Source organism: Mobula birostris, chromosome 1 (genome assembly GCF_030028105.1).
Source record: "Mobula birostris isolate sMobBir1 chromosome 1, sMobBir1.hap1, whole genome shotgun sequence".
Lineage (NCBI taxonomy): Eukaryota > Metazoa > Chordata > Chondrichthyes > Myliobatiformes > Myliobatidae > Mobula > Mobula birostris.
Window position 1 is genome coordinate 169,524,068 of NC_092370.1, and position 26,367 is coordinate 169,550,434.

The window sequence follows — 26,367 nt, forward strand, 5'->3', positions numbered from 1 at the left end:
AGTTCTTACTAATACCTGCCTCCACAACCTCTCCACTAACTATTCTGGCACTCTGGTTCCCATCCCCCTGCAACTCTAGTTTAAACCCCACCATGCAGCATTAACAAACCTTCCCACTAGTATATTAGCCACCCTCCAGTTCAGGTGCAAACTGTCTCTTCTGTACAGTTCCCAACTTCCCTAGAGGAGAGCCCAATGATCCAAAAATATGAAGCCCTCCCCCCTACACCAACTCCTTAGCCACGTATTAAACTATATAATCTTCTTAGTTCTAGCCTCATGAGCATATGGCATGGTTAGCGGTCCTGAGACCACAATCCTGGGGGTTCCTCATCACTTGTCCTACCCACATCATTGGTACCTACATGGACCATGACTTCTGGCTGTTCACCCTCTCACTTAAAAATACTGAGGACTTGATCCCCTAACAAATCCCCTATCACCATAGCGTGCCTCTTCTCTCCCCTTCTCTTCTGAATCTCAGTGGCAGACTCACTGCCAGAGACCCAACAACTGTGTCTCTCCTCTGTTAGGTCATCCCCCCAACAGTATCCAAAGTAACATACTTGCTGCTGAGGGGTATGGCCACAGGGGTACTCTGCACTGGCTCGTTAACTCCTTTCTCCTTCCTGACTCTTACCCAGTTTCCTGTGACCTGCACCTTGGGTGTAACTACCTTTCTATACACTATGTCTTATCTATAACCATTCAGCCTCCTGAATGATCCAGAGTACATCCAGTTCCAGCTCCAAATCCTTAACACAGTTTGTTAGAAGCTGCAGCTGGATGCACTTCTCGCAGTTGTAGTCATCAGGGACACTGAAGGTCTCCCTGCCTTCCCACATCCTGCAAGAAGAGCATTTCACTATCCTGCCTGTCATCCCTACTGTCCCTAGCTGAGCAGATAGAAATAGAATGAAAAAAAGTTGATGCTTTCTTTCCTTTGCTTTCTCTGACTAAATCATCAAAGAGCTGAAGCTTCAAGATATGTCCACTCAGATGATGGCTGCTGCGCTTGCCCCTGCCTTCCTTTAATTTACTTTCACTAGTCAATCCCAGATGGTGATTGGTCACTGGTAAAAGCTCTATTACACTGCCGCAACCTCTGCTGCTGTCTTTTATCCTTGGGCTGTGGACCTTATTGAAGTCTCCTCCTCTCCAGACTTCTGATGTCAAGGTTGGCTGCTGGTCAAATCTCTATTACGCCAGGGTTATGAAGTGACCTTCTTCAAGCCAAGTGGGGCATAAGTGCTGGTCTGCCAGAGCCCTCACACTCCTTGAATAAATTCTTCTTTAAATAGATGTGTTACACAGGAGGGAACAGTTATGTTGGTACTTGAAAGACTGAAGGATAAACTCAAACAGTAAAGTAACAAAATAATAATACATTTTGAGAGAGACTTGAATCGTGTTTTCCCATTGAGTCTCCAGAATCTAACCTAATGATGTGTGACCTTGTCAATTTTTTTGTATTTGGATGCTTTGAAGTCCAAAGATCTTTAATCAACTAAAAACAAAGTGAATGTGAGTTTTTAGCAGATTATCAATTTTTCCTTAACTTTCCTAATAAAGGGTAAAGAACATGATTTTGCAAGTTGTGGAATGAAGGAGAAACTCAAACAGTTAATGCATTCAGATTGTTTTGTGTGATTCTATTAACGAATAGCTTACTGTCCTGGACTTCTGCTTCAATACTTCAGTACATGAATTAGTTCCTTAGTTCACTCCACTGATATCTGAGTGAGGCAAAAATACCAAAGTATGAAGAAGTTCAAAGGAATGAAGAAGTCAGGAGAAGCCATTGCACGAAGAGCTTTCAGTTCAATGCTACTGAGAGTAAAGGAGAAGAAGGAGCATTCATGCCAACAGGGAGACATTCTGTGCTCAAAATTCCTGCTGCATTTGCCAACATGAGCTTGCCATGTGGTTTGAGCTTGCAGCCACCATGAGCTGGAGTTAGGAATAGCTGAATCAATTGTACAGAGACATATGTTTTGTTTTATTGAGATATAGTGTGGAATAGGCCCTTCTGGCCCTTCGAGCTGTGCTGCCCAGAAATCCCCAGTTTACTCCTAGCCTAATCACGGGACAATTTACAATGATCAATTAACCAACCAACTTGTACGTCTTTGGACTGTGGGAGGAAATCAGAAGGAAACCCACGCAGGCACGGGTAGAACATAAAAATTCCTTACAGGCAGCGGCCGGATAAAATACTCTCGCTATATTGATCTGGACTGAGCGTAAACTCCAGGCAAGAAAATCTATGCCTAACCCAGACACTGGACAAGACTTTTAAAATGTTTTCCACGGCTACTAGCAACCTTGGCAGCAGCATTGTAACTTACTTCTGTGCTTCTGGTATCAGAAAACATTTCACAGCCAGTTAACTTATATGAAGTAAACCATCAGTCAGCTTTCCATAATGGCATTGAAGTGTCATGGTTATTTTCCGTCTTCAGGCATTTATCTCAGATTTGATTTTAACTGCCCATCATTACTAAAAGTGAAATGTGCATTCAAAATACACATCAATAAGACAGACTAATTAAATCTGTATTGAAATAAAGCACACCAATGCAGAAGCCTAGAGACTGATTAATATTGGGACCAAAATAAAATAATGACACATAAAACTCAATCTTTAGAGATGATAATCCCAGTGACATAAATTGCCTTTTTCAGATTTAGCTAGTCTTGGAACTAACAGCTTTGTTTTGTTTGAAGAGAACAGATAATGTGCTTTCTGATATATCCCTGTTGGAACTGTAGTTTGCTATTTTCTACTTTTTCTTTATCCTTCCTGCCCACCAGTTCTATAACATTATTGTATGGTGTCATTGGGAAGGTGGGACTCAAGCAGTTAATACATTCAAATCATTCTGTGTGATTCTGGTAATGAATGGCTTAATGATTTAGATGTCTTTGTTTGCTACAATGACATTTTAACCCAGTTATTTTACATGAATAAACTTCTCAGTTAAAATAATGGACAAAAGAAACATATACAAAAGCTTAACATCTTCAATAATTACATTGTGCAAAGGAATTTCAACTTGTGAAATATTCAGATTTTCCTAACATCAGCACGAGCCTTTTATTAGCTGGTGTTCCTTTTATTTCTGTTCTTTTTTGTTGCCAATTCTTAGGTTGTATCTTGCACTGATTTTATTCACGTTCTGACCTCTGGGTAACTACAAATCTTCCCAATGTACGGTAACAAAAATGTGTTCCCTCTGATTGGAACCATCTGATTTCCTGTTACATCTGTCTATCAATCTACAGTACTGTGCAAAATCCTTAGGCATACAAACATAGCTAGGATGCTTGAATTTTGCACAGTAGTATAGTAATATTCTGTATTGCATTGTACTGCTGCCACACAAAGAGAAATTAATTTCATGAGTAATCATACCCTGATTCTGATATGGGTCTCTATTGTTGACTGAGAGTGGGAAGGGGGCGGGGAGAGGGGAATCATGGTTGGGAAAATGGGAAAGGAGAGGTGAGGGAGCGGGAAATACTAGAGGGATATTCTGTAATGATCAGTATAACCAATTGTTTGGAATCATATGATGTTGTCTGGTGTCTCAGGGTTGGGTGTGTCTACACCACACCACTCCCACCCCCCCACCCCCCCAAGTTCAGGTACTCCTTTTCTGCTACCTGTCCCATACACATCCCTGGGAACTACAGTTTGTACATCTGCGTGAAGTGCATCCGGCTGCAGCTCCTTGAAGACCGTGTTAGGGATCTGGAGCAGCAGCTAGATGACCTTCAGCTTGTACGGGAGAAGGAGGAGATAATCGATCAGAGTTTCAGGGAAGTAGTCACCTCTAAGTTGCAGGAGGCGAGTAGCTGACTGTCAGGAGAAATGGAAATGTGAATCAACAGCTGGCGCGAGGCACCCCTGTGGGGGATGACCTCCCTGGGGAATGCCATGGAGACTGGGTTACTGGCACTGAGCATGGGTCCATGGTGCAGAAGGGAAAGAGGGAGAAGAGGGGAGCGGTAGTGATAGGGGACCCATTCGTCAGAGGAACAGACAGAAGATTCTGTGGACGTGAACAGGACACCTGAATGGTATGTTGCCTCCCAGATGCCAGGGTCAGGGACGTCTCACATCGCATCCACAGCATTTTGGAGAGGGAGGGAGAGCAGCCCAATGTCTTGATACATACTGGTACAGATGACACAGGAAGGAAAAGCAAAGAGGTCCTGAAAAGAGAATTTAGAGAGCTAGGTAGAAAGCTGAGAAGCAGGACTTCCAGGGTAGTAATTTCTGGATTGATGCCTGTGCCATGCGCTACTGAGGGTAGAAACAGGATGAATTGGCAAATTAATGTGTGGTTAAGAAGCTGGTGCAGGGGGCAGGGCTTCAGGCTCTTAGATCATTGGGATCTCTTCTGGGGGACATATGACCTCTTCAAAAGTGACTGGTTGCACCTGAACCCAAGGGGAACCAATATTCTTGCAGGCAGGCTTGTTAAAGCTGTTGGGGGGGGTTTAAACTAATTTGGTAGGGGGTAGGAAATGGAGTGAAGGGACTCAGGATAGGATGGACAGTAAAATCGCAAAGATAGTGTGCAGGCAGACTGTCAGGAAGGGTAGGTAGATGATAGGACAAAATTGCAGCCAGCAGGGTGAATATCAGTGCATTAGGGATACAGAATCAAAAAGCGTAGCAAGTGCAATACTCGAAGTGTTATATCTCAATGCACGGAGTATAAGAAATAAGGTGGATGATCTTGTTGCATTATTACAGATTGTCAGATACAATGTTGTGGCCATCACTGAATCGTGGCTGAAAGATGGATGTAGTTGGGAGCTGAATGTCCAAGGTTACAGGTTACAGGTTGTATCGGAGGGATAGGAAGGTAAGCAGAGGGGTGGCATGTCTCTGCTGGTAAGGAATGGCATCAAATCAGTAGAAAGGTGTGACACAGGATCAGAAGATGCTGAATCCTTGTGAGTTGAGTTAAGAAACCTCAAGGATAAAAGGACCCTGATGGCAGTTATATATAAGCCTCCCAGCAGTAGCTGGGATGTGGACTACAGATTACAATGGGAAATAGAAAAGACGTGTCAAAAGGGCAATTTTATGATAGTCGTGGGAGATTTCAACATGCAGTTCGACTGGAAAAATCAAGTTAGCAATGAATCCCAAGAGAGTGAGTTTGTTGAATGCCTGTGAGATGGTTTTTCAGAGCAGTTTGTCATTGAGCCTTCTAGGAGTGTAGTTATACTGGATTGGGTATGATGTAATGAACCAGAGGTGATTAGGGAGCTTAAGGTAAAAGAACCCTTAGGAATCAGTGATCACAATATCATTGAGTTCAGCTTGAAATTTGATAGGGAGAAAGTAAAGTCTGATGTAGCAGTATTTCAGTGGAGTAAAGGAAATTACAGTGGTATGAGAGAGGAGTTGGCCAAAGTAAACTGGAAGAAGATGCTGGCAGGGATGACAGCAGAGCAGAAATAGCATATGTTTCTGGGAATAATGAGGAAGGTGCAGGATAAATGTATTCTAAAAATGAATAAATACTCAAATGGCAAAATAGTACAACTAGGGCTGACAAGGGAAGTCAAAGCTGATTAAAAAGCAAAAGAGAGCGCATACAACAAAGCGAAAATTAGCAGTAAGGTAAAAACCTACAGCAAGCAACAAGAAGAATCATTAGTAAGGAAATGATGAAATATGAAAGCAAGCTAGCAAACAATATTCAAGTGGATAGTAAATGCTAAGGGAGAGATGAGAGTGGATATAGGATTGCTAGAAAATGAGGCCAGAGAAATAATAATGGGAAACAAAGAGATGGCAGATGAACTAAATGAGTACTTTGCATTGTGGAAGACACTAGCAGTGTGCCAGATGTTGAAGGGTGCAGGGTAAGGGAAGCGGGGGCAGTTACTATTACAAGGAAGAAGATGCTCAAAAAGCTGAAAGACCTAAGGGTACATAAGTCACCCGGACCAGATGAACTGTACCTCAGGGTTTTGAAAGAGGTAGTGGTAGAGATTGTGGAGGCATTAGTAATGATCTTTCAAAAACCACTGAACTCTGGCATGGTGCCAGAAGACTGGAAAATTGCAAATGTCACTCCGCTCTTTAAGAAAGGTGGGAGGCAGCAGAAAGGAAATTATAGACCAGTTAGCCTGATCTCAGAGGTGGGAAGATGTTGGAGTCAATTGTTAAGGACGAGGTTATGGAGTACTTGGTGACACAGGACAAGAAAGGACAAAGTCAGCATGGTTTCCTTCAGGGAAAGTCCTGCCTGATGAACCTGTCGGAAATCTTAGAGATTACAAGTAGGATAGATAAAGGGGACGCAGTGGATGTTATATATATGGACCTTCAGAAGGCCTTTGACAAGGTGCCACATATGAGGCTGCTTACCAAGTTAAGAGCCTGTGGTATTACAGGAAAGTTATTGGCATGATTAAAGCATTAGCTGATTGGTAAGAGGCAATGAGTGGGAATAAAAGGATCCTTTTATGGTTGCCTGCCAGTGACTAGTGGTGTTCCGCAGGGGTCGGTGTTGGGACCACTTCTTTTTATGCTGAATGTCAAGGATCTAAATGATGGAATAGATGGCTTTGTTGCCAAGTTTGTGGATGTTACAAAGACTGGTGGAGGGGCAGGAGTGTTGAAGAAACAGGTAAACTGCAGAAGGACTTAGACAGATTAGGAGAATGGGCAAGAAAGTGGCAAATGAAATACAATGTTGGAAAATGCATGGTCATGCACTTTGGTAGCAGAAATAAATGTGCAGACTATTTTCTTAACAGGGAGAAGATCTGAGATGCAAAGGGACTTTGGGAGTCCTTGTGCAGGACACCCTGAAGGTTAACTTGCAGGTTGAGTCAGTCATGGGGAAGGCAAATGCAATGTTAGCATTCATTTCAAGAGGTCTAGAATACAAGAGTAAGGATGTGATGTTGAGGCTTTATAAGGCACTCGTGAGACCTTACCTTGAGTATTGTGAACAGTTTTGGGCTCCTCATCTAAGAAAAAATGTGCTGGTATTAGAGGAAGTCCAGAGGAGGTTCACAAGGATGATTTTGAGAATGAAAGGGTAATCATATGAGGAACTTATACTAGCTCTGGGTCTGTACTCGCTGGAATTCAGAAGGATGATAAGGGTCTCATTGAAGCCTTTCGAATGTTGAAAGGCCTAGACATGGTAGATGTGGAAAGGCTGTTTCCCATGGTGGGAGAGTCTAGGACAAGAGGGCACAGCCTTAGTATAGAAGGGCATCCATTTAAAACCAGGATGCAGAGAAATTTCTTTAGCCAGACGGTGGTGAATTTGTACAATTTTGTTTAACACAGGCAGCTGTGGAGGCTAGGTTGTTGGGTGTATTTAAGGCAGAGCGTGATAGGTTTTTGATTGGCCATGGCATCAAAGGTTATGGGGAGAAGGTTGGGGAGCTGGGCCGAGGACTGAAAAAAAACAATCAGTCATGATTGAATGGCAGAGTCGACTCGATAGGCCAATTGGCCTAATTCTGCTCCTATGTCTTATGGTCTTATAGTATCTTTTGTTTCTGCCAGATTTACAAACTTGCTCTCTGTTCAAATTGAGAAATACAGTACTGTCCAAAAGTCTTAAACAACCTGGCTCTCTCTCTCTCTCTCTCTCTCTCTCTCTCTCTCTCTCTCTCTCTCTCTCTCTCTCTCTCTATATATATATATATATATATATATATATATATATATATATATATATACACACACACATATACATACACACAGATATAATACACACACATCCAACATGATGTCTTGGCAAAGAGTAGTCATAGAATCATAGAAATCTGACAGAAGTAACCTTTTCACTGGCAGGTTTTGGTACTTCAGGTTCTTACTTCCATAATTGTTTCAGCCTTCACTGTCTTTCAGGCAGCAAATTCCAGACACTCACAATTCTCCACATGAAAACAAATGCCCAAAAGCCTCCTTCTGTCAATTTCCTTAAGTCTATGCTCTCTCTGATGCTGACTTTACCGTTAATGGAAATAGATCCTGTGTGGACCTCTCATCATTTTGTACATAACATACCCTCAGTCTCACTTGTTCAAAGGAAAACAATTCCAGCCAAGTCAGTCTCTGCAAATAACTAAAATTCATCAGCGACAAATGCAGCTGGCTGCATTTGGACCAGTGTAAAAGCAGGCATGATACCTGCCAAGGGTGCTGGAACCCTTGTGTCTCACTCACCGATTTATTTAAATATGGCACTTCATGGTTCAATAATGAGAACAACTCAGGCACATTCAGTAAATGAGCAGCATAAAGCAATGAAGAAGAGAGAGAGCAGATGGTCGGGAATTATTGGAATATGAAGTTTCCTATTTAGAGTAACCGTATTGTGACTTGTGACTTATTAACATGGTACAAAACCAGCACAGACGACATGCAGACAAACAAGGGGATAGAGAGGGGCTAAAATTCAAAAAGAGGATAGAGCAGGGTGGAGGGTTAGGTGGGAGGTTGGAAGGGATTATGAAAATCAGTGTAAAATCAAAGGGGGATTATCAATGACAGCTGGTAAGACTGACGAGGATTTACCTTGAAAGTAAGACCTCTAGGCCATGAGGTTGGGGGAAGGGTGAACAGCTCCATCACCAACAGATGTCAGCACTGAGATGGAGGCTCCATTCAGGGAATCTGACCAGGTCGGCTGCCAGAAGTCACGTCTCATCAGATAGTTTATGGACTGACCTGCCAAATGGCCATTGTTTTGCAATCACGATGCACAGACATAGAGTCATATGGCACTAAACCAGGCTGTTCGTTCACTGAGTCTGTACTGACCATCAAACATCTACGGCAGTAATCCTACCCTAACCCATTATATTCTCCCCACATTCCCATCAGCTCCTCCCAGATTCTACCTCTCACATACCCACTCAGGCGTAATTTACAGAATCCAATTAACTGATGTACCTGCATGATTTTGAAACAGAAGAAAATGGAACCCACACTGTTACAGTGAGAACATACAAACACTACACACATAGCACCAAAGGTCAGGATTGAAGCCAGATCAATGAAACTAGGAGGCAGGAATTCTACGTCTCCCTATATCCCAAGCGTTCTATGCTTCTAGTGATTAATATTGTCAGCAGGCACCTGCAAATGCTATCTCTCTGTTTTCCATACTCTAATAGAGTGACAAAATCTCTCCATTCTTCAAAAGAAATCCAATTATTAAGTGCAGCCCCTCACATCTAGGGAATCATATTTTTTTTGCTGGGTCAAAAGAGAGAATGGAAGGGCAAACTTAACCACTGATAGCAACAAAATCAACATCATACCATTCAAAGTGCTCATTTGGATTCACCATCATCATTATGTGCAGTGTTGTATGATGTAGGCAATCATGGTCTCTGTGACCATGATTGCTCTTGGCAAATTTTTCTACGGAAGTGGTTTGCCATTGCCTTTTTCTGAGCAGTGTCTTTACAAGGTGGGTGACCCCAGCCATTATCAATACTCTTCAGCCTGGCGTCAGCAGTTGCACAACCAGGACTTGCGATGTGCACCAGCTGCTCCTGCAACCATCCACCACCTGCTCCAATAGCTTCAGGTGACCCTGATCGGGGGAGTGCGCTAAGCAGGTCGTACAACCTGCCCAAGGGTGGCCTGCCGGCTAGCAGAGGCAAGGAGAATCTTACACCTCCTTTGGTAGAGACGTATATCTGCCCCACCACCCGCCAGACGTCTTTAATAAAAACCAAACGATTCAACACAAACCTCCCTGCGTCAAAGCTCTAGAGTAACAACAGCCTACTTTCCAGTGAGTGATACAGTCTCTGGTGGGGAACAAATTAAGTCAGTCTTGTCACTTGAAAGCATTCAGGAGACATCTTTCATGTTGTCTGAACGCTCCAACTGGACTCCTGTGGAGTAAATTTGATATTGATTGCATCTGCCTGATCCTGGTAAGTTAGTATTCATTGTTCTCCTTTGGAAACAGTAAGAGTTGAAACAGCTGAATTTTAAAATCCACTGAGACAACATCAGTCATTGGCATGAATGTTTATCAGCTAGTCTGACTGCACGCCTCTCATGGCCGATGCACAGTAGACATGTTCCCCTTTAGGTTGTAGCCAGATTAACAAGTTAAAATCAAAACTGTTAGCCCTGTTGCTTGTAAATGAAATATTGTGAGTCTGATATCAGACTGGAGTCGTTTACAATGCCCACTGATTTTAAAATTGGTTTCCAGCTGTATTTAAGTCAAAGAAGAGGAATTTCACACAAATTAATATAGATATGTTACTGATAATATACTCTGACTCAATCTGCTTGCTGGGTAATGCTATAAATACCCTAAGTGGCCTATGAACTTTTGAAATATTTTTCAAGCATTAGAAAATTGGTTTTCAGCAATGAGTGACCTGAACATATTTGTATGTTTCTACCTGTCCCACTGATAGCAGCTTAATTAAATGCTGTCACCATTGAGCAAAAAAAAAATCAAACTGATTTAATTGCACACCATTAGGTTAGGGTGAAATCAATTTCCAATTAAGAAACAAAACTTTCCTTTTGTATCTTTATGGTAGGACCACGTTGGGCCTGTACTGCTGAATTTACATGGAACTGACAGTGAACCTTGCAGTCACATTTTGTCTCACCCCATATTTTATTTCCTTTCGACAGGTCAAAATCTAAACTCAATTCTGAGTTAACAACAATTAAGCTCTCACCAAACTAACTATGCTGAGCCCTTGTTGTCCACTGACTGACCGTGGACTTGTGAGGTCAGCTCATATTACTGGGAATGCTGTTAAAGGAGCTCCTCTCACGTGGTGTCCTGTGAATCCTTTTTACCATGAGATGGATTGCATTGGACATCCTGTGCTGGCAAAGTATCAATAATTGGCATGTGGCTGGAATTATAGTTACGATTGGAAAAATCAGGGCTCAGGAATTTAGATGGGGTATGTTGTAGAAACCGGGGTGGAGTATGGGTCATGTGTGCAACTGGAGCTGGGAACACCAGGAGATCAGGAACATGGAGAGGTTTGGGCTGGAACTGGGCAAAGGGTGCTTGCATGCTTCACCTTGGTACTTACAAAGTGGTGGTCACACCTGTGGAACGCTGGCCAGTCCATGTCACTACAGCCTGAGCCTCATTGTCAATAGTTTTGAAGTTCAAGGCGGAAGGTAAATTTATTATCGACGTATGTGCGTGCCACCATATACACTACTTTGAGATTTATTTTCTTGAAGGTACTCACAATAGAACAAAGAAAAACAATAGAAAGAATAAAATCTACAAAGGCAGACAAACTAGTTTCAATTGTATCTGCGTTTCATTGGAAAACTGTACACTAATAAATAGAACATGGCCTGTTTGTTGTAATCAATGGGGGTCGTGATTATTGTTGGAAAGTGTGAAACATTGCTGAGTTATCATGCTTGTAAAGAGAGGTCTCTCCACCACAACTCCCTGTCACCACCTCTTAAAGCAATGGGGTGTGAACAAATTAAACTCCCTCAAAGTCTTGGAGAATCCAGATTCTTAGTTGCGAAAAATCCCCACTCATACAGCTACTTAAAAGTTCGAGTGTACGAAAGCTTCGTGAGCTGCTCAATTGTGGACATTTCTGAGAAGAGCATTCACAAAATGAAGACAACTGCCAGTATAGTGAAAAGACTTCAGCCGATGACCTTTAAAGCAATCACACAAATAATCCCTGTAAAGAATATATTGCTATCTTTGACAATTTCAGCACCCGTGTCATCACATGCTCTTTCTTGATAAAAATAAGGAACTGACAAGCCAGTAATTCCTGACAACGTAAAGCTTTTAAAACCACAGCTTCCTAATACACAATTGTCTGCCTAACTTGTCCCACATTCTGGAAATAATCTATATTTAAACTGCTCACAGAAGCATTGGTATCAGTCTAAAAAGACCGATCCAGAGAGGAAAGAAAATAGTTTTTGTGTTTTTATTTAAATTCTTATTTTCTCCAGCTGTATTTTTTCCCACATATCAAAAAGATTATGTAAAGTTCATAGTGCTTTTCTAAAAATAAATTAAAAATGTATATTCTGGAAATCTAATATAAAATAGAAAAGGCAGGAGAGATTCGGCAGGTCAGACAGCACCTGGGGAAAGGGAAACAGAATTAAGGTTTCTGGTCATTGACATTTCATCAGAGATGTTGGATGTGCTTGGACTTGCAGAAACATACCTAAATGCAGACTCGTGCATACATACAGCACACTATATTCTTCACCCAGAGTACCTGGAATACACTGCCTGGAAGGGTGGTGGGAGCACAGACAGTGACAGCTTGTTCTTGAACCTCCCGGGCTTAGAGGGTTACAAGCCAACACCTGAGAGGTGGGATTAATTTGGGTGGGTGCCCACTGGCTGGTGTGGAGATGATAGGCCAAATGACTTGTTTCCATGCTGTATCATTCTATGACTCTGTACCAAACGTGGGTTTATGTATCCATAGCAAAATCTGGGCCTGCATCTGCTTATCTAGACTCAGATGTAGGCTCAGGCCTTTACCTTAGGCCTGCACCTTGCGCCTGGCTGTGCGCACAAGCTACAGTTTGTTGGGCCCTGGGCCAGTGTGTGCATCAGATATCAGTGACTGCAGAACCACCTTCTGGAGTCCTCTTCCTGTATATACTTAAGCACTCAGGGGAGGGGAAGCAAAGGGCCAAAAGAACAGCTTTAGCATTCCCAGGGAATTACCCTAGCAGGAATGTGCACTAGATATTTTGGCTATGCTGTGGCACAGGCAGTGACCAGCACTGTTCGATAAAATAGTTTACTTTGGAGCCAGTAGGGACATATATTTTCACCTACAGAACATCCTGATTGGACATCCTCGAGGATATCGTGGATGTGAGAGGAGACAAGTGGTGGAATGCTTGAAAGATCAAGTTCGGATTAATGCTTAGCTCACAGGAAAGAGAGGCAACTTCATGGGAAGCTGAAAGAGTAATGTGACTGGATATAAACCGACATTGGACGTGGGTTGCATCAAAGCACAGCGTGTAGAGCTGCTGTTTCACAGTTCCAGTGATCTGGGTTCCATCAGGACCCATAGTGCTGCCTTTGTGGAGTTTACACGTTCTCCTTGTGAGGGTGTAAGTTTATCTGGGTGGCCAGACTTCTTCTCACATCTCAGAGACGTGAGATTAGGAGGTTAATCGGTCACAGTAAACTGTTCCCTTAGTGTAGGTGAGTGGTAGAGTCTGGGATGTGTGGGGGGGGGGGAGGTTACTGATGGGAATGTGGGGAGAATAAAATTGGATAAGAGAGGATAGTGAAATCGGTGCAAATTCAATAACCAAAAGGCCTGCATCTGTACTGCATGGCTCTGTGCAGTCACATTAGTGAGATGATCCAAGTCTTGGACTGACGTCCATTCTGAGCAGCTCTATGAAAGTTGAAACAGAGACCTGCATGAATCTGGGGAAGAAGTTTCAGAGTTTAGGTACTTGAGAGCTAAAAGCACATCCCTCCAGTGGTGGAGTGATTGAATTCAGGGATTATCAAATGTCCTGAGCTAGAGGTGTGAAAATAACTTGGAAGTTTTTAAGACGAGAGGAATTTAGAGGATAGGCAGGGGTGAAACCATTGGCAGGATTGTAAAATGGAGATTTCATGTGCCAATTGGATGGGTGGATTATGATACCAAATGTGGTCTTCTCCATCTGTAACACACAGAAAGTCACCAGGGCATGGCCCAAAATGCCAATTGCATATTCCTCCCCATAGATGCTGCCTATCCTGCCGAGTTCCTCCGACATTCTGTGTCTGTTACTCTGGATTTCCAGCATCTGCAGAATCTCTTGTGTTTATCATTCACTTCATCTGTAGCAATCTTGCAAGTAATTAGTGGTATGCAGGTTATTTTCTTCTCACCGGCGTACTTGAGAGCTGAAATCACTACCTGTGACGTGCCTCATTGCCCTCGCACAAGTTTGCCAGCTATTTACTAACTGCATCAGCTGGAGCCACCAGAGGAAACACAAGTGCTGCAGAGGCTTGACACTGCACTGAGCTGCAGGGCCAATAAACAGAGCACGTTATCAAAAAGTGCAACGGATGCAGATGACAATCTGCTCTGATAATGGATTAGCTGGTGATCTACTCTGTTCCTAAAGCAATTATAAAAGGATTTAACACCAATTGTCAAAAATTCTCTAACGTCACCTTTGTAATCCTTTTAATATATTGGCTTGATAGTAAAACTGATATCTGATGCTATGTGGAAAAAGGCAAATATAGAAACGCTCTGAGATCGGGCTTACAACATTCATGATGTTTGAGCCCATGTGGTCACCACATCTGTGTTTTCATTCCCACTCATGGACAACACGCCTCCACAATACATATAAGACTTTGGACATGCTCCAAGAGAACCTGCTCAGGCAGGTTGAGAACCCCACCCACTTGTGATTCCCTCCCCAATTCCCACCCCTTTCCAGGCACATGACACTGGCAACTTATTCCCTGAAATTAATTGGAATCTGAATCCCTTTCCAGCAATCTCTGTACCTAAACCCTGAAACTTCTTCCTCAGATTTATCATGGTCTCAGTTTGATCTTTCTGACTTTATAGAGCTTCTCAGAACTGATGCCAGTCCAAAGGCTGGATCATCCTCACTAACGTGACTCTACATAGTCCTGCAGTACAGATGCAGGCCAAAACAACACGAAAAAACACAACACGCTGGAGGAACTCAGCAGGCTGGGCAGCATCTGTGGCAGCATCCTCCAGCGTGTTGTGTTTTCTCGTGGAGTTCCTCCAGCGTGTTGTGTTTTCCCATGTTCCACGGATGCTGCCTGACCTGCTGAGTTCCTCCAGCATGTTGTGTTTTTTTGTGTTGCTTTGACCCCAGCATCTGCAGAATGCAGGCCTTTTGGCCCATTGAATCTGCAGCCACTTACACTAATCCTACTCTTAACCCATTTTATTCTCCCCACATTCCCATCATCAACCACCCCCACCCCACACATCCTAGGTTCCATCACTCATCTATACAAAAGTGGTAATTTTCAGTGGCCAGTAATCTCCCCCCAACTCTGAACATTCCCAACCTAATTCTAGTTCAAAGTGCAAAGTTCAAAGTTCAAAGTAAATCATTATTAAAGTATTCTCGTGTCACCACATACAACCCCGAGTTTCATTTTTTGCGGGCAAACCCAATAAATCCACAATAGAATAATGACCATACGAAAATCAGTGGAAAAACCACACCAACAGAGGCATTCAACCAGTGTGCAAAAGACAACAAAGTGTGCAAATTCAAAAAGAAAGAAATAATAAATCAATAAACAATAAATATCGAGAACATGAGATGAAAAGCCCTTGACAGTGAGTCCATAGGTTGTGGGAACATTTCAGTGATGAGGCAAGTGAAGTTGAGTGAAGATTTCCCCTTTGGTTCAAAAGCCTGATGGTTGAGGGGTAATAACTGTTCCTGAACATGATGCTGTGAGTCTTTCGGCTCTTGTATCTCCCTCCTGATGGCAGCAGCGAGAAGGGAGCATGTCCCTGATAACGGATGGTACTTTCCTGCGACAACACTTCGTGTAGACATGCTCAATGGTGGGGAGGGAATTCCACACTCCCAAGCCACTGCTTTGATGTCTTTACCCACCGCCCCTCATCCTTCTTCTGTAACACAGACCACAAACTCCCTGCCTCCCTCTGCTTAGATTATAATAGTGAGAGGCACTGGAATTACTGAGCTTGGTACATAACAGAATTTCGCAGCACTGGGCTGTCTGTGAAACATTTAGTGGTCAGCCATGCAAGGCTTTCCAGGAAGGTTAGAATTTCCAGGCCAGTAATGTGTAAGGAGTAAAGCTTGTTTGACTGGAAGAGAAAGGCTTTAAAGGTTGAGTCAACTGAGGACTCATGTTGTCCTCCCCATTTCTGGACCCAGTATCGACTGCCCACCATCATTTTGAGAATGTACTTGAAGTGACATACAAGCTTCACAGCTCAGTATACCATTCTAACTCTTTCCCTTTCTGATGCAACAACATAACGGATAAAAACAGGTAGCTTGAGCTCTGCTGATACCAGCACTTCACTCCAAAACCCCCCAAGATGGTTCCTTATCTGTCATAAGGCAGCTACGAAGGGCCAAATGGCATACCCCTGCTTCTAAATCTTACGTAGTGCTCTAAGGAAGGGACCTGAGCTACTGATGTCGCCATTGCTCTCTGCGATCGGAATAAACCCACCGTAAATAATTTCCCCTCTGTCAGCTGGGTTCTGGATGCTGTGCTGGCCAGAAGATGGTGGGTTGAGTGTGCAGTCCTCTGCCATTCAGGCAATGCCTCAGCCTTGCCCCCGGTGGAAGACGTGCTGCTGGTTGGTCTCTGTTGTTACTGGTGAAGAGAGGAGGATTGGCTAAGGTAGCAGCATTTCCTGCTCTTTTGTGGGATGTTGAATAACCGATTGAATAGCAGACTCATGTGGGAAGAAGCCTGAATTCTGTTCAAAGTGCTTCAGTGAGTCCTGAACCCGTAACTCTGAGCCAAGCACACTGCCATCTCAACCACGTTGCCGAAATGTAAAAATCCCACCACTTGACTGTAGTTAGCTTGTCCTCAGAAGCAAAATTTTAGGCCTGGCTGACAATATATCGCCATGATTTCCCCATCTCACTCAGTGTCAACCGCAAATATTAGGCCTGCGCTCCCCAGCACTCACTGGGGCGTTTACAATGATTACTAAGCTTGTTAGCACAGACAGGAAGGTGTACTTTCCTCTGGTGGAGAATGAAGAACCAGTAGGATAGCCTGATGAAATGAGGTGGAGATGGGAGCCTCCATGGAGATGCATCCATGGTTCCATGGTCTCTGATGGTGCAGTGATCCAGACCACTTGCACATAGTGAAGAGAATCAATGAAGCATCTCCCACCGCTATGATTCACAGTCACACGGTCAAAGCAATCTCAATAATCTCAGAAGGGTGACTGATGTAGGTCAAGGTACTTCTGCTAGTACTGACTCTTATGTATAATACCTTAAACATAGGATGTGTGTGTAAAAGGATCATAGCAGACAGCAAAAGTTGTGAATGGTCAGGAGGAAAGTGACATGAGTTCAGGGGGCTGCAGAAAGTCTAGTAAAGAGGATGGACCTGTGGCAGATAACATTTCATAAAGAAAAGTACCAAGTGGTGTAATTTGGTAGGAAGTATAAGGAGAAACAATGCAAGTACAAATTCTTAAACGTGTACATGGATGGACATATACCTAGCTTCAAAAACAGACATGTGGATTACCAAAGTAGAGCACTTATAACAATGCTCTATAGAAGGCCAGCTCAGCCAGTTAGAATATTGCATCCCATTCTTGCACTCCAAGCACCAGAGGATGCACAATCCTTGCTGAAGGTGCAGAAAAGGCCTACTGAAATGTAATAAAATGTTACTGGAAGGCTTGAGACACTAGAAAAGCTCTCCTTACATGTCAAAGGCTTAAAAAAACAGCCGAGGCATTCAGAGTAATGAGGGGTCTCAACAGAGTACAGAGAAGAAATATTCTTGTTGATGGAAGGATAGAGGACACAGAATCTCCATTCACCTAGTAATCTCTCATCCTGTTCCTCACTGTGTTTATCTGCCTGGGAAAGTACAAAGCCTAACCAACTTTTATTGATGCCCATCAAATGCATCCAATCTGGATGCATCATGGTTCAAGAAACTGTGGAGAGTTGTGGACACAGCTCAGCACACCAGGGAATCCAGCCACTCCTCTATGGGCTCTGTTTACACCTCTTACTGTATCAGTAAAGCAGCCAGCATCATATAAGACCCACATACCCTGGACATTCTCTTTTGTCTCCCCTCTTCCATTGGGCATAACGTACAAAACCTGAAAGAGCACACAACCAGGCTCAAGACAGTTTCTATCCTGCTGTTATAAGAATATTGGATGGTTCCCTAGTACAATAAATTGGACTCTCAACCTTCCAGTCTACCTCGTAATGATCTTGTACCTTATTGTTTACCTGCACTGCATTTCCCCCATAGTTGTTACACTTTATCCTGCATTGTTATTGCTTTACTTTGTTCTACCTCATTGCACTGTGCAATGATCTGATCGGTATGAGCAGTTTGCAAGACAAGCTTTTCACTGCAACTTGGTATGTGTGGTGATAGTAAACAAATTCCAATTCCAATTTCATTGTTCACCACCACTACCTGTCACCAGACACTCTTGTCCCTTCTCGCAAGAGCTACATTAGTCCACTGAATGCATCATTCTTTTAGGGAAGTGTGACTCAGCATTATGGACCCACTGCCCTCCAAGGGAATGTTGGGCTGGAGCCAGCATCTGACATACACTGACTGCGCGAGCTCCCTGAAGCACAACACTGAATCGACAGGAGTGGAGGATTCTGCCCTTCACATCTCGACAGTTATTCATTTCGATGCTAGAGCCTGAAGGTGGTTTGCTGCTGGGGGAGTTGTGTGAGGGAACAGTTAAAAGAAATCTTTAGGATGTTCTGTTATAAGTCATAGCTGATTTTCATTTTAACTCCAGCTATTGCCTTTGATGTGTGACCTCTAATATCCAAAACTTTGAATACTCATACTTAAAAAAGATCTATCAGCATCAGCTTTGAACCATTCACCATTGTGACCTTAATGGTCTGAAGCAGAAGAGAAATGCAGATTTCCAGCATTCTTCACGTGACTGACCTCACCCCTGAAAAAGTGGGCATGAAAACAGAAACAGAAGCATGATAAACTGATGTCAATACTTGGTTTCGTTCTTCTGTTTCCCATGTCTGTTCCTTATAATATATGTAACAAACTGTAGAAGGCATTAAAAAAATACCCGAAAGGTGCCTTTATAACTGGAGAATCAATCCTGACATTGAAATCTGGCACGGTAGGAACAGTCTTTAAATGCAATCTGACAAAATTTTAATTCTCTGATTGGATGTTCAGCTTGCAAACTAAACTAATCTACAAGCTGAACAAATATCAACAGCTCTCTTAGTAAGGTATACAATATTTTCAGCTGGCTGCTAACCTGTTTTCTCCTTGCTGGTTCTGAGCAAAATGTTTCTCCTTCCACAGTTCTGGCTAAGGACCCTTTTTAGTTTTTGTCAGAACTGGCCCGCTATGCAAGGTCATCCGCCTCTGACATTGACACAGTTTTGTCTTTCTCTCCAGTGATGCTGCCTGACCTGCTAGTTATATCCGGTGTTCTCATTTGTTTGAGGCTTCTACCAATGTACAGTAAGTGATCTGTATCTGATTCCTCTAATGCCTTCTTTTTGTTTCAGTTTTCTCCAATAGCTTGAATGAAAGTGATATCACGTGGACACCTTTGGTCTCCACTCCATCACAGACATCCCCACTGTTCTCTCCACATCTCCCCCCCTCTGTAACTTATAACAGACTTGTTCTCTGACTTCTCCAGTTCTGATGGTCATTGACCAGAGGTGTTACCTCTATTTCCCTCTCCACAGATGCCACCGGACCAGCTGGCTGCTCCCAACATTTTCTGGTTTTCTTTCAACTATTCACCAATGCATGACGCTCCATTTATGATCAGCCATAGCTATCCAAGGGATGGCAACCAATGTCATCTTATGCCTGCTTTCATTTTCCGTTCTAAAGCCTTTTCATGATATCACAATTCAGAATTCTATTGTCTTTTCAGTAACAATGTTTACTACAAGCCATGGTGCCCAATTTAATCACTGGACAATTTATAATGACAAATTAACCTATCAACTGGTACCTCTTTGGACTGTGGGAGGAAACCAGAGCACCCGGAGGAAACCCACGTGGTCACGGTGAGAACGTACAAGCTCCTTACAGGCAGTGAAGGGAATTGAACCCGGGTCGCCTGTACTGTAAAGCATTATGCTAACCGCTACACTGCCATGCTGCCCAAAGATCTTTTGGTGAGCTTCTTCAATTTTAACCACCTTCACTGTGTAATAATAACAGTCACTGAAAAGAATAATTTGTCAGATTTGGTTCTGTCCATCCCTTTTCTGACTCTTCCATTGCCTTAAAAATCCCCTGCATAAGATGATAGGGCAGAAGAAAGGATGATGGATGTTTCAAAAAGGACAGAGAGGTAGGTAAAAGAGGTGGAGGGGGGTGGGTGGCATTGCTAATCAGGAATAGTAGCACAGCTGTAGAAAGGTTAGATGGGGTGGGATTTGGTAGGTATATCCAGCAAAGATTCCTGACACAATATGTGGACAGGCAGACTAGAGCAGAGACCATACTGGATCCAATACTAGGCAAAGAACCTGGTAAGATGGCAAACTTCTTGGTGGGTGAGCATTTCGGTGACAGTGTCCATAACTCCCTGACTTTTACCATAGCCTTGGACGGGGATAGGAGCAGGTCATATAGAAAAGCATTTAATTGGGGGAGGGTGAATTAATGTGCTGTTAGGCAGGAACTTAGGTGCATAAATTGGGAACATGTACTCAGGGAAATGTACAATGTAAATATGGGGGTTGATAGGGAGTACTTGCCTGGAGTTCTGGATAGATTTGTCACTCTGAGGCCAAGAAAAAATTGTAGGATGAAGAGACATTGGTTGACAAGAACACCAGAGACTTTCCAGATGCTGAAAATCTAGAGCAATACACAAAAAAAAAAAAATCTGGGGGAACTCAGCAAGTCAGGCAGCATCTAAAGAGAGGAATAAGTGGTTAATGTTTCTGGTCAAGACCCTTCCACAGGAGCTGAAAGGAAGGGTGCAGATGCTAGAATAAGAAGGTGTGAGGAGGAGGAAGATGGGTGGGTGTGGGAGGAAGGATGGAGTGAGAAGCTGGAATGATAGGTGGAAAAGGTAAAGGACTGAAGAAGAAGGAATTTGGTAGGAGAAGACAGTGGACCGTGGAAGGAAAGGAAGGACGAAGGGGGCACCAGAGGGAAATGATGGGCAGCTATCAGAGTGGGGGCTACCCAGATGGAATATAAGGTGCTGCTCCTCCAACCTGACTGTGGCACCCTTCTGTCAGTAGAGGAGGCCAGGGGCTGACATAGCGGAATGGAAATGAGCATTCAAATTGAAATAGGCCACCTCAGAGAAAAGTGGGACGATGGCATGAACATTGATTTCTCCAAATTATGGTAATCTCGCCCCCTCCCCTTCTCCCCTTTTCCGTTCCCTATTCTGATTTTCTCTTACCCCTTCTCTTTTCCTTACTCCCCCCACCCCCGCCCCCATCGCCTCCTCTGGTACTCCTCATCCTTCCCTTTCTTCCACGTGCACTGTCCTCTATCAGATCCCTTCTTGCTGGTACTCCCTTCCCTCCCCCCTCCCATCTGCTTATTCGTCTACACCTTTCCTTTTAAATCCTGATGAAGAAGGGCTCGCCCACAACGTTGACTGTTTATTCCCCTCCATAGATGGTTGACAAGAGATGTGGAACATCTTGTCAAGAGGAAGAATAAAGCATACTTAAGGTTTAGGAAGCCAGGATCAGACAGGGCTTTGGGGAGTTACAAGATAACCAGAAAGGAGCCTAAGGAGGGGCTTATGAAAGCTAGAAGGGGACATGCGAAGGCCAATGTACATGAAGAACAGGGTAATGAATGGAATAAGGATAGGACTGACCAGGGATAAAGGAGGAAACTTGTGCCTGGAGTTAGAGAAGGAAGAGGGCGTCCCTAATGAATATTTTGTTTTAGTTTTCACCAGTGAGAGGGACCTTGATGAATCTGAGGACAGTGCAAAACAGGCTGAAATGCTGGAACATATCGAAGTTAAGAAAGACGATTTGCTGGAACTTTCGGAAAACATTAGGGTAGGTAAGTCTCCAGGGCTAGACAGGGTATACTCCAGGTTTCTACAGGAAATAAGTGAAGAGATTGCTACACATTTGGCAATTATCTTTGTGTCCTCACTGGCCACAGGAGTAGTGCCAGAAGACTGGAGGGTGGCAAATGTTATTCCTTTGTTCAAGAAAGGTAATCGGGGTAATCCTGTTGAACTATAGACCAGTGAGTCTTACATCAGTGGAGGGTGACCTGTCGGTGAAGACTGGATTTATGAGCATTTGGAGAAGCAACATCTGATTAAGGATAGTCAATATGGCTTTGTGAGGGGCAGGCCATTCCTCACGAGGCTGATTTTGTTCTTTGGGGATGTGACAGAACACAGTGATGAAGATAGAACAATGGATGAACATGCAGTTGATAAAGATCCCCATGGCTTACTCATTCAGAAAGTGAAGATACATGGGATTCAGGGAAACTTGATTCCGACTTGGCTTGCCACATTAGTTAGAGTGTGGTTTGGATTGAACGAAGGCTGGTGGTGTTGAGTATAGTGCTGAAAGTCATTGTAGGTTACAACGGGACATGGATAGGATGCAGAACTGAGCTGAAAAGTAGCAGATGGAGATCAATCCAGAAAAGTGTGAGGTGACGTGTTTTAGAAGGTTGGACACGAAGGCAGAGGGCAGGGCTAATGGCAGGATCATTGGCACTTTAAGGGAACAGAGGGATCTTGGGGTCCAGAGCTACAGGTCCCTCAAAATTACCATGCAAGTTGTTAGGGCGGTTAAGAAGGCATATGGTGTGTTGCCCTCATTGGTTGGGGGATTGCGTTCAAGATCCGCAAGGTAATGTTTCAGCTCGATAAAACTCTGGTAGACCACACTTCAGTTCTGTTTACCTCATTATAGGAAAGAGGGGAAAGCTGTAAAAAGGGAGCAGAGGAGATTTCAAAGTTCAAACTCTAAAGTAAAATTTATTATCACAGTACATACATGTTACCACATACAACCCTGAGATTCTTTTTCTGCAGGCATACTTAGCAAATCTATAGAACAGTAACCATAAACAGGATCTGTAAACTGTAAACATCAGGAGCTGTAAACTGTAAACAAACTGCGAATGCAGATATAAATAAGTAGCAATAAATAACAAGCATGAAGTGACAATATTACAGGGTCCTTAAATGAGCGTAGTTATCCCCTTTTGTTCAAGAGCCTGACCCTGATGGTGTGAGTCCTGAGGCACTTGTACCTTCTACCTGATGGCAGCAGTGAGGAAAGAGGATGGCCTGGGGGTGAGGATCTTTGATGATGGAATGCTGTTTCTCTGCGACAACGTTTCACGTAGACATGCTCAATAATTGGGAGGGTTTTACCCATGATGTACTGGGCTGAATCCACTACCTTCTGTAGGATTTTCTGTTCAAAGGCATTGGTGTTCCCATATCAGGCTGCAATGCAGGCAGTCAGCACGCTTTCTATGGAAGTTTGCCAAGGTTTTTGATGACATGCCGAATCTCCACAGACTCCTGAGAAGCTAGAGGCACTTGTCTTGTTTCTTCGCAATTCTATTTATATGAAGGGTCCAGGACAAGACCTAGATACCGCCTGGATTAGAGATCACATCTTATGAGGATAGGTGAGCCAATTACTTTTTCCCAAGGTGGAAATGGCTAATATAAAAAGGCATAATTTTAAGGTGTTTGGAGGAAAGTATAGGGGAGGATGTCAGATGTAGACTTTTTACACAGAGAGTAGGTGCATGGAATGCCATTCCATGATTGGTGGTGGAGGCATATGGAGAACTACAGCACAGGAACAGAATCTTCATCCTGCCTGTCTGTCTGTGCCAAACTAGTCCCATCGACCTGCACCCTGACCGTAGTCCTCCATATCCCTCCCATTCATGTACTTTTCTGATCTTCTCTTAAACATTGAAATCAAAACCGCATTCACCACTTCCGCAGACAGCTTGTTCCACACTGTCATCCCCTTGTGAGTGAAGAAGTTCCCCTTAAACATTTCATCTTTCACCCCTAACCCATGACCTCTAGTTGTAGTCTCACCCAATCACAGCAGAAGAAGTTTGCTTACATCTACCCTACCTATATCCCTCATAATTTTATACACTGCTATCAAATCTCCTCTCATTCTCTAATGCTCCAGGGAATGAAGTCCGAGCTGATTTGACCTTTCCCTATAACTCAGGTCCTTAAGACCCAGCAACATCCTTACAAGTTTTCTCTGTACTCTTTCAACCTTATTGATATCGTTCCTGTAGTTGGGTGACCAGATACATCAGGGATATTCAAGAAACTCTTCAATAGGCATGTAGACCAATGAGAAATGGAGATCTATGTGGGAGGGAAGGGTAACATTGATCTTGAAATAGGTCTAAATATTGAACTATCATGTACTGTGCTTTACTATTCTGTGTTCTGTGTCCTGAAAATTGACCATAGTGGTCTCCTTAGCATGAACAGAGACAGTGTTGATGTCTGATTTGAAGAAAAACTTCCCTTGCAGTTGGCAAATCCATTTGACCAATTGCCCCAGCAAAACCTTTTTGCTTTCATGATCTATTTCTGAGGATGGTCTTGGGTAAAAGCAAAGAGATACTATGCCAGTGGAACTGCTGCAAAGGTAGAGGACTATCTGTCTGAATGAAAGATTTTGAATATTTTCAACATAAATGGCTTGTATTCTTCCTTCATTATATTTATTCAGCTCAGCTATGATGTTCCAAACGATTTCCTAGACCATAGTAATTTAGCTGATATTATGCAGGATTAGATTCTATAGAAGTAAAAAGCTCACAGCTTAATGCTTCCCTCTAAAACGTACTGTTTTTCAACCAGATGGTAGCATTGCCACTTTCTGACAACTTTTTATATATGGACAGTCAAATTTTGCATGCTGGCAACAAACAGTGCCAAAACTATTAGAAACTTCGCAAGCTTGTTCAAAGTTCAAAGTTCAAAGTATTTTCTACCTACATATTCACCATATACTGTCTTAATTTTCTTGCAGGCATTTACAGGAAAAACAAAATACAGTAGAATCTAAAGAAAACTATACTTGAGCAGACAAAAAAGGGTGACAAATAATCAAGGTGCAAAAGAAGATAAATTGTGCAAATGAAAATGATACTGAGAACATGAGTTGTAAAGAGTCCTGTAGGTCATAGAATCAGTTAAGAATAGTGGTGAATGAAGTTATCCATGTCAGTTCAGGAGCCTGATAGCTGTCGTGTATTAACTATTCCCTAGTGGTGTGGGTCCTAAGGCACCTGTACCTCCTGCCTGATGGTAATAGTAGTGAGAAGAGAGCATGGCCTGGATGATGGGGGTGGGGGGTGTGGGGGGGGGTCTTGGCTAATGGATACAGCTTTCTTCTGGCAGCATTCCATGTAAACGTGCTCAAAGGTGGGGGAGAATTTGCCAGTGATTGACTGGGCTGTATCCACCATTTTCGGTAGTCTTTTCCATTCCTGGCCATTGGCGTCTCCATACCCGGCGCCATGAATCAACCAGTCAGGATGCAACCACTGCACATCAATAGGAGTTTGTTAAGGTTTTTGGTGACATGCCGAAACTACGCAAATTTCTAAGAGATTAGAGGTGCTGCCGTGCCTTCTCAGTGATGACCTTTATGTGACAGATCCTCTGATCTGTTAACGCCAAGGAATTTAAAGCTACTGACCCTCTCCACCTCCATTCCCCAAACGAGGACAGGCTCATGGATCTCCGGCAGTGAGCCATTGCTGTAATGAGTTACAGGCAAGCAAACGGTGCACAGGTCTGTTTTACTTTGCACAATCAAAAGAAGTTACAGCTTATGTTAAAAGCAGTCTATAAATCGGATGCACTTGCATAAATACCTCACCTGCACTGACTGTGATGGCCTCCATGAACTGATCCCGCCAGGAATGTGTCCCGACCACAAGCGCAAGATTCGTCTTCTTTATGAGCTTATCCACTGTGCTCTGCCAGTTAGAGGATGCAGAATTAATGACCGGATCTAATGCACAATGAATCACCCAACAACATTCAACTCACCCTGCATTTACCAGTTCTTTGAATAAGCTCTCCAACTCGTCCCAAATACTTGCTCCCCCTGTGGTCTCCTCTACATCGGTGAGTCTCGAAGCAGGTTGGGGATTCCCTTTACTCCAGCTGCCATGTGCCAGGATCTCCCACTGGCCAGCCATTTTAATTCCACTTCCCATTCTCACACAGACGTCTCTGTCCATTGCCTCCTCCACTGCAACTGCAACTGCAGCACCTCATATTCTGTTTTGGTAGTCTTCAACCTGACAGCATTAACAGCATTTTCTCTGACTTATGTTAACCACTTCGCCCTGTCCTCCCACCCCCTAATCTCCTGCTTTCCCTTATCCCCCAGCTCCTTTACTTCTTCCCTTTCCCTTCCCCACCATCATGAGACCTGCTCATCACCTTCACCTTCCTCTGGTTCCTCAGCTCCTTTCCATTGCTTCCACTCCAGTTGGATTCCTTCTCCTTCAGGCCTATGCTTCTTCCACCTATCAGCTGCCAGCTTCTCACATCACGCTCTTTCTCACTTCCTAC

At 43.4% G+C, this 26,367-nt stretch overlaps 1 protein-coding gene across 6 annotated transcripts in view; it reads right to left on the reverse strand.

The window, feature by feature from the left end:
• slc8a3 (solute carrier family 8 member 3) overlaps positions 1-26,367 on the reverse strand; it is a 520,179-nt gene that overhangs the window by 20,732 nt on the left and 473,080 nt on the right. For all 6 annotated transcript variants that reach the window (XM_072265807.1, XM_072265815.1, XM_072265787.1 and 3 more), the window contains exon 6: positions 25,664-25,763. In XM_072265807.1, coding sequence (XP_072121908.1) covers positions 25,664-25,763 — 100 coding nt within the window. The remainder of the gene's footprint in view (positions 1-25,663; positions 25,764-26,367) is intronic.